The sequence below is a fragment of the Haemorhous mexicanus genome, chromosome 11 (assembly GCF_027477595.1).
Source record: "Haemorhous mexicanus isolate bHaeMex1 chromosome 11, bHaeMex1.pri, whole genome shotgun sequence".
Taxonomy (NCBI): Eukaryota; Metazoa; Chordata; class Aves; order Passeriformes; family Fringillidae; genus Haemorhous; species Haemorhous mexicanus.
The window spans coordinates 3,405,779-3,418,688 of NC_082351.1; the positions used below are offsets into that span (position 1 = coordinate 3,405,779).

Below are 12,910 nucleotides of genomic sequence, written 5' to 3' on the forward strand. Positions count from 1 at the left end.
ATATTCTCTGGTGTATGGCAGCACCTCCTGCTTTTCCACTGACATTCTACTGCAGGAAGTGATGCCTCCTTTCAAGGACTTACTGTGCATGTAACAGAATTTAGGTTTCTTCAAGGTTGGCAGAAGGAGTTGAATTTTTAGTACTTATGTATATATTAGAATGAAAAAAATATTTTAAATGAAGAAATGCAATTTTACAGTTGAAATGCACACTTTCTAGTGTCTCTGTAGATGGAGAAGTCTGATATCCTTGTTTAGGTACAGCACCCTCTAGACCACTGCCAGTGCTGAGATAAATGAGATCAGAAGACTTCTACATGAAGAGAATGGGAAAAATAGAAAAGATTATGGGATTTTATACGTTGTTCCATGTTGGTGTTTAATGCATAAAAAATAGCAAACCAAGAAGAGTGTTATTGTTTAAACAGATTTAGAATTGTTGTACTGGACTGCCTACTTAAGATTTGTGAGGTGTACATAGCATAATTTGCAACCAAGTAACCTTGAAAAAACCAAATTCACTTTTGTTAGTACTATTAACTAAGTCATTAAACATATTCACATGCCTGCTCATAAATTGTATTCATTGTTTTCAAGATTTAAGACTTCTGTGTTCTGCTAAATTTCCCTGATGTATTTGAAGCAGAAACAAAGGTTGAGGGTTTTGTTTGTTACTTGTCTCATCTTGTGAATTCTCCTCACTCCTGCATTCATTGTGTTATAGGGTGAATAGCTCATTAATGTGATTTCTATCTGTGTACAAAGGCACAGGGCAGAAGCACTGTTATGTAACAGCTTGAAAAGACACCTATAAATAACCTCCATTAATAACCATAAATTTACATCAGAAAGGTAGATAAACTCTGAAGTGAAAAACATTTATTTTTATCTGATGCTGCTATTTCATAATCTCAATGTTATCAGACTCATCCTGCATAAATTAGAGAGGTCTTGGGGTTTTACACCATCTGGGAAAGTCTTGCATATTGAATGGATTAATCCGATAGGAACAGGGATCTAAAGAGCTGCATTTCTCTGTGGGGACTCAGTTGTACCTGGTACACATTGGAAAACTCCCGGTAGCATCCCTGGCATATGAGGCTGTCTGTGCAAGGAAAGGCAGTCTAGGCTCTTATTTTACCCATTTTCTAAACTCAAGTGCTCTTGTCTCAATAACCTGAACAAACTCAACCTCGATCAATTTTAAATATTCCTTCCTTGACATCAGTAACTGCCTGCCCTAATTTTGGACATTTTCTGAATTTATGCCTTCCTTTGGCCTAACACCTTGGAAGGAAGGAAAATCCTGGCAGGATAACCAAAATGTTTAGTTTCATATTACTGTCAGTCCATCATAATCCCTGTAGAAAGCAGTAGTAAGACTGAGAGGATGTTCTCATAAAATTTATCATATGAAGGTGCATGAAGATACAAAAGTCTAATACAGTAAATTGAAGTGATTACTGGTGGAGAAAGTGATAAAGAAATAACTGGAAAAGGACACTTTCTGTACTCTGTAAGTCTCCAATGCCCATTGCGAGGTAATGCAGTGTCCCGCCTCCTCTTACAGCTCAATTTCTGCAGGCAGCAGGAGCAGCTGAGCAGAGACCTGACCCCGAACCGCTCCACGTGCACCTGGGCCCAGGATCCATGCCGGGCTGGACGGGGCTTAGGGCAGCCTGGGTAGTGGGGGGTGTCCCCGCCCATGGCGCGGTGCCATGGGATGGGCTTGAAGGTCCCTGCCAACCCAAACCATTCCGGGATTCCCTGAGTCCTTTGCTGGTGGTAAGGGGAACCGGCTGAAGTGCTGTTCCTCTGCTGTTGGTTTTTAGGCACCTTTTAATATATTGGATGCTTTAAGTACTTTGACTGAAGTTCCTTTGGTGGAGATACTTTGCAAGGCTCTACAGCTATGGGGATGGAAGCAGGCAGCTAATTAAGCAGAAAAAAGCCCAGCAGTAACAGCTTTTGAGCTGGTCAGTCGGGAAATACAAGTACTTGGAGCTCAGTGATGGGTAAGACGGACAAGGGGAGCAGCAGCTTGCCAGGGAGGAAGGAAGCTGACCATCTTTCCTAGTGATTTTTGCAGGATGCTGTTCTGCTCTGCAGTGTAAACACAGACAGCATCAGTCAAAAAAAGAGGCCCATCACTGTTATTCTGCTTTAAAGTTACTATTCCCAGACCATCTTCTTTGTCAAGTCTATTGACTGCCCTTTTCATCTCCTCCTCAGCTTGGTGTAGGCAACTCCCTGTTCTCTTCCCAAACAGAGCTGCATCCCTACAGGAACAGGCATTTCATTAAATGTATTACTAGTGCTTGTCAGTCATTCTTCAGCCTTTAAATCAAATATTATTTTATTTAAGAGGTTCAGGAGTGTAATAATGGAGAATGTTTTTCATCATTCTACTGAGTGAGCCCTGATTCTTTCAGCTTAATGAAACTGCTCTTACAAGTAAATTGTACCTAATGCATTCAGCTGCTGAAGCTTCACAGAGCTGGCCCTACACTGTTAACACAAGTACAGACATACCTGCAGGGGTTAGGACTGGAGCTGGTTTCAGTCAGCCTCACCCAGCACACTTTAAAATAACCCTGCACACCTCATTGCCTTACCATTTTGCTGAAGTTTCACCTTCTAAGTTGCATTTATTCAGAGTTGGTTTTGTTGTCTGGGTTTGGGTTCTCTTGGGGGATGTGTTCTTTTGTTTTGAAGATGAGTATTTAAAATATTTTAAATTACCCAGACATTTAAAAATATGGAATGCCCAAAAATTAAGCCAGTTGTTTCTTGTCCAGATGGTCCTTTATCACTGTGCCATTCAAATACTTCCTCTTCTTGAACAACGATTTAAAAGTATTTCATTGCCAACAGATCACCTAATAATATATTGATACACATTTTCTCTAGCTTTATGAAAAATATATTTGCCTCAGAAATTGATAGATTTAAAAGATTTGATCAGAGTACATGTCTCTGGTTCCTTGTCAGTGTTTTCAAATCTTCAGACCAACCGAGTGAGTTTGTAAAATCTTCCAGTAATTCTCTCCCTTTTAGTTTCATATTCCAGTAGAAACATGGCCAGCACCTGGTGTTTTGTTATTTATTGCATGTATTTTGATTGCCTCTAAAATCTCTTGAAATTCTTCCACAAAAGGCTCAGCTTCTTAGGCAACAACCATTTATTGTTTGCCAATCTCCCTCCTTAAGCAGCTCATTAAAGCACTCCCTCTTATCGCTCTGTAATCGCATTCTTTGTGGCCAAGACAGTTCCATTTGTGTTCTTTATCAGACTTACTCGGGTGTACATTGATATGTCTGTAAAATTGCCTCAGATTCCTGGTGTGTGTATCCTGTTCCCAGTCTGCAGCACACCAGGTAACCCTGAGAGAAGGTGTTTGTCCTGGGAGGAGGGATGTGCTGACTCCTATGGATCTCACAGCAGCGTGGAAAGGGAAAGCAGAGCAGTGCAGCAAAGCTGCTAAATTAGCCCCTGATGTTTTAAGTGACTCCTATTCCCGAGGCAGGGACTCCTCACAGAGCACACACTGCACTGCCTGCCTCCCTGCTCACCCTCCTCTGGCCAAAAGAAATGCTAACAGTGCTGCAGTGCAGGATTTCCAGTTCAAGTGAGCACAAAATTCACTTGGTAATTTTACCATATAATGGAAACTGCAGATTTGCTCATCAATGTCTCCGGCCTTACTCTGCTCTTAAAATTGCTTGGTATGCTCTGAAAGATGTGCTGGATGTTCACTGGCAGTTTCACTGTCATGTTTCATCAATAAGATTTAAGATCCTAACTGCACCTTGCTGGTCCTTATGAAAATTACTCTTAAGAAGTATTTGTTACTGGAGAATATTGTTCTCACATTGAATACTCATCACCACCACTGCTGATGAGAGAAAGGAAAGTTCTGAGATTGCACACCCTGCTTTTAAAGCTAGGAAGTACTGGGATACAGACCTTTCCTCACCTCATTCACAACATAGGACGCAAGGTACTCACTGTCTCCCTCTTATTTACTCAGTTGTAATTGTACTAACTGCAAACACACTGTACTGTTTAGTCATGGGCGATTTTATCACATTCCACCCTAATATCCCAGTCTTTACTGAACTTATCTTCCTAACACGCCTACAAAAAAAGGTTCCAACTTCATTGAGAGAAAAAGTACAGAAAATAAACGAACCTCAGTATTTTAGTTGGGGAGCAATTTAAAGTGCAACGGCTTGATTTGCCAATACCTTTAACATTACACATCTTTCTAGGCCAAGTTCCTATTGACTTAAATTGCAGCTGCAAAGTTCAGCTCTCCTCTAAATCAGACCACGCAATTTCATGATGTGCAATCAGGAAATGAATAATACACACACAGAAGCTGCAGGGGGAAGTGAACTGTCCAGGAGTACACATTCCTCTAGGATAGAAAGTGCAACAGCATTGCTGAGGTACTGATAAATAAAACACGAGATGAATAAATTGTGCAAAAAGTGCTCCTGTGTAAAGAGAACGTCCTGCATAAGTTTACTTGCTTAGAATAAATGAAAACTGGTTAACTTCAGTAATACCACCTAAATTAGAGCTGGGTAAACTCTGGTGTCCCTGGACAGCAGGCTGATTTTCTGGGCAGGATTTAATGATCTTTACTCCAAGAAGCTTGCACTCTTCCTGAAATCTATTTTCCTGATGCATACATGTACCATCCCTCTGTCATAAGTAAGGACAGGCAGATCCTCCACACATGGAGCATCTCTCATACAATTGGGTTTTGGGACAGTTGGGTTTATTTAGCTTGGAGAAGCTTTGAGGTGACTTAATTGTGGCCTTCCAGTACTTTAAGGAGTGACAAAAAAAATGGGGGGAGGCTATATGCAAGGGTCTGGGGAGAATGCCTTCAAACTGAAAAAGTGTTTGAGATTAGACGTTAAGAAGAAATTCCTCCCTGTGAGGGTGGGCAGGCCCTGGCACAGGGTGCCCAGAGCAGCCGTGGCTGCCCCTGCATCCCTGGCAGTGCCCAAGGCCAGGTTGGACACTGGGGCTTGGAGCAACCTGGGGAAGTGGAAGGTGTCCCTGCAGGGTGGGAGTCGGTGGTTTAAGGTCCCTTCCACCCCAAACCATTCTGAGATGCTGTGACAATGAATGAACTGTAGCTTAGTGTAGCTGTTAGCACCAGTGTGCCCGGGGAACATGAAGGGGGCCACGAAGGCCAATGGCAGCTGGCTTGTTCCAGCACTGGTGTGGAAGCACGACCAGGCCCGTGACCGTCCCCCTGTGCTGGGTTCGGGTGAAGCCACACTTCGAACCCTGCGTTCAGCTTTGGTACCCCACGACAAAACAGACACTGAGGTGCTGGAGCCTGTCTGGGGAAGGGTCTGGAGCACGACTCCTACGAGATGCTTGGAGTTTGGCCCGGAGAAAAAGACGTTTTTTGAACTACCGGCGCCTCGCTGTTGGCGCCGCTGGAGTTCCCCCGAGGCAGGGCGGCGCGGCCCCGGGGGGCGGAGGGTGGGGGGAGGCCCTGCCCCCGGGCCGCCCTGCCCGGCCCGGCCCGGCCCCGCCGCGCCGCTCCCGCCGCACTTTCGCGCCCCGCACAGTCCCGCCGGCGCGCAGCATGGCTCCCCCCGCGCCCGGGGCGCTGCCTCTCCTCCTCCTGCTGCACCTCGCCGCTTCCTCCAAGCTCAACACCCCCAAGGTGCTGCTCCCTTTCACCCGCGGCACCCGCGTCAACTTCACGCTGGAGGCCAGCGAGGGTTGCTACCGATGGTGAGTGCAGGTGCTGCCGCCCTTTGTCCGCTTCTCCCGCCGCCGACACCTGCGGCGGCTCTTCGGCCCGCGGCGGGGCCTGACGGCTCCCGGGGCAGCCGGGCCCTCTCCCACCGCTTTTACCTCGCTGCGGGTGGGTTTGGGTGGCCCAGCAGTGTGGGAGCAGACACGGAGATAATCCCTGAGGGGAAAGGTTGTTTATTTTTGCAGTGGGGGTTAAACCCGCTGGAGGGTGGCAGTGTCTGCAGGCCGTGCCCTGAGCAGAAGGTCCCTGCTTGTAAAGGAAGCTTCCCGCCATGGCTCCCTGCCCGACATGTGCCTCACACCCCGTGTGCACCCACCCACCCACCCTACACACGTCCACCTGCTTCTCCTCGTACCCCACACCCCCCAAACACTCCTGCTGCCTCTCCACGTATCGTTCCCACTCTGCCTCCACACTCCCCATGTGCTCACCCTGCTGCCCCGCACTCCTGCAGTGCCACCCCCCACACACACACAAGGGCACAGTGCCACCCCCCACACACACACATGGGCACAGTGCCACCCCCCCCTCACACACATGGGCACAGTGCCACCCCACACACACACACATGGCCACAGTGCCACCCCACACACACACACATGGCCACAGTGCCACCCCACACACACACATATGGCCACAGTGCCACCCCCCCCACACACACATGGGCACAGTGACACCCCACGCATACACACACACATGGCCACAGTGCCACCCCCCCACACACACATGGCCACAGTGCCACCCCATACATACACACACACACACACACACACACACACACACGGCCACAGTGCCACCCCCAACACACGCAACACACGCGGCCTCAGTGCCACCACACACACATGGCCACAGTCCCACGTGTGCGGGGACAGCACCCAGAACTCTCCTGCTGGTGTGGAAATGCCTCTTCTCTTGCTGTAGTCGGTCATGAAGGTCCTGACAGCCTTGAGCTCAGGGTGTGGACATAAATGTGTCGTAGCTAAGTCCGGAGCCTCTCACTGCTGCTGTCAGTGTTGGTAACAGCACCCTTAAGACTTCACCTGGGGACAGTGAAGTCGAGTTTTAAAAGTGAAAGCTTTCCCGGTTTTCTCAGTGGGATGTACTCCAGGAACTTCTGGCTGGGAGCCCTTTCCTGCCTCGCACAGGGGGCAGGACTGGGTAGTGTTGAGCACACAGGCTGAAGGCAAGTCCTACCACATGTGCAAATACAGAAAGCTCACGGTAGTCTTCACCTTAAACAAGTGTTGCCAACTCCTTGTCCTTTCTGTTGAGCTCCAGAATGGTAACTTAATTGGTAATGAGCAGGAGGTACCCGCCTGAAAAAGAAACAGCAGTCGAGGTATGTTTAGGGTGATACTTCCAAATGTGCCAGATGGATGCATGTAGCAGTTACTGAAATACATCTTAAATGGCTGTATTTTCATTCTCTTCATTTCTTTGCTTGGTTGCTGTATATTTCTTATCTCTGTGCTGGGTACAAACCTTTGGTCTGTTACAATTTATATATTTGAGGGTGCTTATGCAGAAGAGCAGTAAGTAATTTTATCCAGAAGTCAACTAAATGAAAGTTATTAGATGAGCTGCTTGTGGTTATGTAATTTAATTTTTAATGGATCGCTTTAGTGAAAATCTCACAACTGAGGGTTTTTTCTCTTTCCTTACTCGAATTTTTTAAGGCTGCTGAGCCTTTAAAAGGGTTTGGTTTGTGAGGTAAAGTACATTGCATATAGCTAAACCCCAAAACTCATCAAAGCACTAGTAAAATCTGGAAGTATAGACTCCCTTTCCTGTTTGCTAGTGAGCTGTGAGGTGATGCTGGGTTGGCTGCAGCCATTCCTGCTCATGCCAGGTGCTGTCCCGCTGTCAGAAGCATGGAGATCCTTGCTAATCTCATTGAAGTCTGCAAATAAAAAGATGTAAGATTGTTCTCCAGAGAAATGCCAGATTTGATCCACATTAATATCTCTCGTGGAGGTGATTTTTGTGCACTTCAGAGCTGTTCTTTTGGTGCTGTTTGCCAGAATGCAATGACTTGTATCCCTCATGCAGGAAGACCTCAACATCCTTTTCCATCCTCTCCTTCTGCCCTTCAGAGAAGAATTTTAGTTGAGAATTAAGGAAATTACACCTAATTCACCTTCTGTGTGCTGTTATTTTCTGTGGCTTGTAAATGGGCATTTATTCACTTCTTCTTTGCAAGGCCTGGCAGGATGTGGGTTGTGAAACTCAACGTGTGCTCAGTAAACCCTCTGGAGGAAGCAGGAGCTCTGTGTGTGTGTGCCTGAGCAGAGGCAGCAGTTGCATCTGGGGCTCTCTCCCTCTGCATCCTTCTCCCACAGTCCTGGAACTGTGTGGGGTTAGAAACAAATGTGTCTGTAGGAGCAGCAGCACAGCCCCTTGCTGGCAGGGTTCCTGTGCTTCCTGTCTCAAGGAGCTGTTTCTGGACAGGGGCTGTTGAACTGAACCATTTAGGAAGTACTAAATGCAATGGCTTGGGAAGGAGTGACTTTTCGTCACATTTGAGAAATGATGGATGTGTTCGTGTGCATGAAAGCAGGGATTTGAATGGAAATGGTCAGCTTCAGGCCCTCTGTGTCTGGAGAGGGGTCTGAGGGTTGTAATATGGGAGATTGTGGGGTTAGAGGTGGCCTATGAGTGCTGTCCTGGTTGTACAGCAGCATCTGATAACAAATGACACCTTTTGAAGGTCTGCATTACTCATCTCAAACGTTCAGAATTCTAAGGCAAGTGTCCAATTTCCTGAAAGATCAGTCTATAGCATGGTGTGACCTTTTTTTTTCTTCCCAGTTTCCCTTTCAGCCTTCAAGTTTACCTCTGAAAGTAGGATATTTTCAAAGTGATTGTAGTGGTGTCTGAGAATTCCACTGATTGAGAGGGAAAAGGTCAAATTCTATCATCATCCCAGCAGACTGGGAGTAGTTCTAGTTACAAGCATGGCTCTAAAGTATTTTCTGATTTTCAAGATGCTCATGCCTTCTGGAGTTTGGGTTGCCTTTACATTAAAATTATTTTTTGGGAAAAGCTTTGTTTTCAAAGCACACAGTGTTTCCATCTGTAAATATTATAGGTGGTGCTATTTTCAGGCATAAAATACAGTCTGTGCAGATATATTTAGCATTTACATTGCATCTGTATTTGTCTTTTAACTACCTTAATCCATCAATTACACCTGAAAGAAGGAAAGCGTTCAGAAGCAGAATTTTCTCCTTGAAACCTGCCATACCATAATAACATTGTTGGGGGGGGGGAAGGGAGCACACCCCACAAAAATCCCATTTCCCCTCAAGGTGCTCTCCATGGATGGGTGTTTGTAGCAGAAATGATCTGCAGTGTACAAATTTGTTTACATATTTCATTATTTCATGGAGTGTAAAATTGAGATACGTGGTGAGGGCTGGTGGAGTTGAAGAGGAGTTATTGCCACCTTAATGAAAGGTTTGTGTGTGCTCCTGAAGCCCTCACTGAGGGGTTTGTATTGCGGTGATTGCCATGGGAGAGGAGCTGGTGGCACAGTTGTAAAGGGAGAGATGCAATGGCTGAGTGGTGTTGGAGCTGTGGGATGCACAGGTACTCCCAGGGAGTCCAAACCCACTGCACAGTGCTACTGCAGCAGTAGTTGGCTGGCAAAGCTCCTTTTCTTTCTCCTTACCTTGTTGTGTTTTTGTTGTAAATTGATCTTATACTTCTCCATGTGCTGGCTTGTGTGCTTTTAAAACTCTGTGTCAGTAGTGTTGTTCACTGAGATCTGTTGCTTTGCTCTAAGACCAATAGTTTCATCCCTGGTAATCTGGGAGTTGTGTTGTTTCCTGGATCACCTGTTTTACCATGGGTCTAAAACAACCTGTCTGACTCTCACTGAAAAATGTTTTGTGTGAGATACTGGTAACTTCCATATTGTGAAGTGGCATCTTAAATGTTTGTTAGCCCCCACTTTGCTTCTCACCTGCTCTGCATTTCCCTCTTGTAAGGCATTGCAGTGGGCAGCAGGATGTTCTCCCTGTCCCTGACTCACCTCCCTGTGCTTTCCCAGCAGGGCTTCAGGCTCCTGGAAGTGCCAGCAGGAGCTCAGAATTGGTTTGAGGTGTGCTGGATGGTAAAGTGAGAGGGGCTGTGCTGCTGTGGCTCAGGTGTGTGTGTTACCTGAGAGTATTGGCTCAGGACCAGAGCAGGGGGTGAATGTGAGTCTGTAGCAGAAGTGCTCTGAGAGAGCACAGGAGGCACAAGAAGCGATGTTGTTTCCCTTAGCTATGTGTAAATATCAGTGCAAGTTTACTGTTGAAAAAAGCTTTTTCTCAGTCTAAGCGTCACCTGCCTGCTAAGGCAGACAGAAGGATTAGGGACTTGTTGATTTTGGGCAACATTTCATCACTAAACACCCATGAAATAAATGTTTTAGACTTTTGCTCAATTTTAGTCCCAAGAGTGACTATATAATGTCCCTGGTGTATTGGTCAGTCCAATCTTCCCAAACTCTTGGGAACTTTTACTGCCCAGTTTCCCTCTGACTGCATACTGGCTCAAATGCCTGATAAAATTCTAAATGATCAGATCAGCTGACAGTCGTGGTGCAGCTCCGCAGAGGTGGATTTTTGCTGAGTCAGCTGAGTTTAGTCTGAAGAGCTGGCAGAACAGTATAAAACACTGGAGCAATGAGAATCAACAGAGAATTGCCAGGGAGAGAAACAGGAATAGGTGCCTGATCTTTGAACCAGCTGAAAATGAAGTATAAACTAGTGAGGTACTGACATGTGGTGTTACAGACCAGTCAATGAAGAACACAGGCATGGGTTTGGGTAGATGTGTGGATACAATCTTGGCACATGGCTCTGTGTCTGGGGCCCTGAAGGGGGATGGAAATGGTGAACGAAGCAGAAATTGACAAGAGGACTGGCAGCCCCTTTGCCGGTGCCATTCATTCCTCAGCAAGTAGGATTTTACTCTGAGGGAAACACAAATTGGGGACTTTTGTGAGCTTTTTTCCCTTCCCTCCTCACTTTTCTTTCAAGTCCTTCCTCCCTGCCTTGCTGTTTCTTACAGGCACTGGCATGGGATCCAGAGCAAGTGCCAGAAATGCTTCCCAGGATCTAATTTTGCCTTCTGACAAGCCCAGCTCTCAATGTCACACGCTGACACGCTGCTGAAGAGCTGCTGTAGTTGGCAGGGGATATAAATTGCATTTTTTGTCACTTAAAGCTGAAGTCTCTTTTTCTTGCCCATCTAGGACCCAGTAGTGTGATCCCAGTGTAGTGCTGCTGTAATCCCCAGCCTGGCTGATAAATGCCTTTGCCTCTCTGTGCTTGGCCCTGCATCCAGGTAGCTGTAAACAGAATGAGGTTCTGGTATTGCTGAGTGATAGAGGGGTCATCAGATACTTCCTATGTTTTGCTGGAAAAAAACCACTACTTGTGCAGATTGTTTTTAAATATAAATCACTATGAAACCAAGCCTCAGAAAGGCCCACTTGAGTAAATTTGTGTAAGAAAAAATACATTCAGCTGATAGTCTACCTCTTAAACTACTGCTAGAAGCCAAATATTGTCTAATCTCAGTTTCTCTACTGCAGTGACTGTCTTTTAGCTGTAAAAGCTTGAAAGTTCCTTTAAAATTGGGGAGTGTATGTATGTTTACAGTTGAAATTTAATTTTTGTTGATCTTTGTTCTTCCCTTTTTCTAGTCTGAAAAGTATAATGTAATTAGATTCCATTTTACAACACTGCTATTAGTGCAAACCACAGTGGTTTTGTATTGCAATTCATAGCCAGATATTAAAAGAACAAATACAAACCACAGTGAAAGCTCTGTTGTGTTGTAAACACAATCAATACCAGACTGCAAGAATGCAAAATCCTCAAATTAATAACAAAAATATCTAATGGTAGAGAATATTAAGCAATGTAAAGAGCTAAATAAAAGTCAGTTTCCTACATATAATACTTACTTAAAAATACCTGCATGCAGACTAAGTCAAATGCATATGCTCAGCTTCAAAAGCCAACCAGGCAAGTAGAGGAAAAGCCTTACTTGTTGTGAATGCTAATATTGTTTAAAGAAACTTGTCAGTGTTGGAAAACTCCCTCATGGTTGCCTGAGAACAACAGAACAACAGGAAAATAACTAATTGCTTGCTTTTAATCTCTAAAACATATTTTAATTTTTTACAGTAAAGCTGTGTGCTACTAATACAGAAAATCATATTATTTTAGAAACAGTGTAAATCTACTATAAAAAATATGCACATATTTGTGTATGTTGTTTAGGTATATAGATTAGATGTAAACAACCAGTTTGCAGGTTTACGCTTTTAATTGGTGTTTAAATTGCCCATTGCATACTGCTGTGGGCAGTTTTTTACTTGATCAGATAAAGTACTTTGAAATTCTGGGTCAGCAGTTGGTATTGTCGTTTCAAAATCCTCTAAAACTACTCCTTATGCAAGCAAAATACTGTTGGGAGCTTAAGGTTTGAAACGGGATTTGCAGTTTTATTGCAGTGGCTACAAGCAGAGGTCTGTGCTCACCTGGGCTGCAGCTGTTAACTCTGAGATAATTGAGTGTGGTGTGATGTGTTGTTTTTCAATAGATAGGATTTTAGTTAAGGAGAAATTCAGGTTTTCGCTGGTGTGGATTTGTTGGTTGTGCTGGCAAGAGGAGGTGAAGTCTGTATCTGGGGATTCAGGCATACATGACATTGCTGTTTGTTTGGAACTCCCATCCTGCTCCTTCCATTAGAAAACTTTCCCCACACATCCCAGGTAGGCATTTTTGTACATCTTGCAGACAAAAAGTCCAAACCCATCCAGCTTCCCCATCTTTACCAGTGCCCGGTTTAGATTGCATTTACCAGATAGCCCAGCGTTTTCATCCGAGCTGCTGTCATCATCCGGAGAAGCAACTCCCGAGCAGCTTTGTCACCCATCAGTGCTTGCTTTCATTGTTTTAATCCTTCAAAGGGCCCTTGTGAGCGGATCCCGGACACACAGCGGGGGCTGTTTCGGGGCTGGCTTCTGGCGCTGCCCCTCTCCCTGCCCAGCCCCGGGCCGTGAGCGCGGCTGGGCAGCGGCAGCTGGGACCGCCTCGGGCACAGGGCTGAAGGTCCGG

General features: G+C 45.4%; 1 protein-coding gene across 1 annotated transcript in view; it reads left to right on the forward strand.

Annotated features, from left to right (window-relative positions):
- Nucleotides 1–5,550: 5,550 nt before the first annotated feature.
- The window catches only part of NUP210 (nucleoporin 210), a 48,590-nt gene continuing 41,230 nt past the window's right edge, over nucleotides 5,551–12,910 (forward strand). The window contains exon 1 of the mRNA XM_059856067.1: nucleotides 5,551–5,767. Within this exon, the coding sequence (XP_059712050.1) occupies nucleotides 5,616–5,767 (152 nt within the window). The 5' untranslated portion in view covers nucleotides 5,551–5,615. The remainder of the gene's footprint in view (nucleotides 5,768–12,910) is intronic.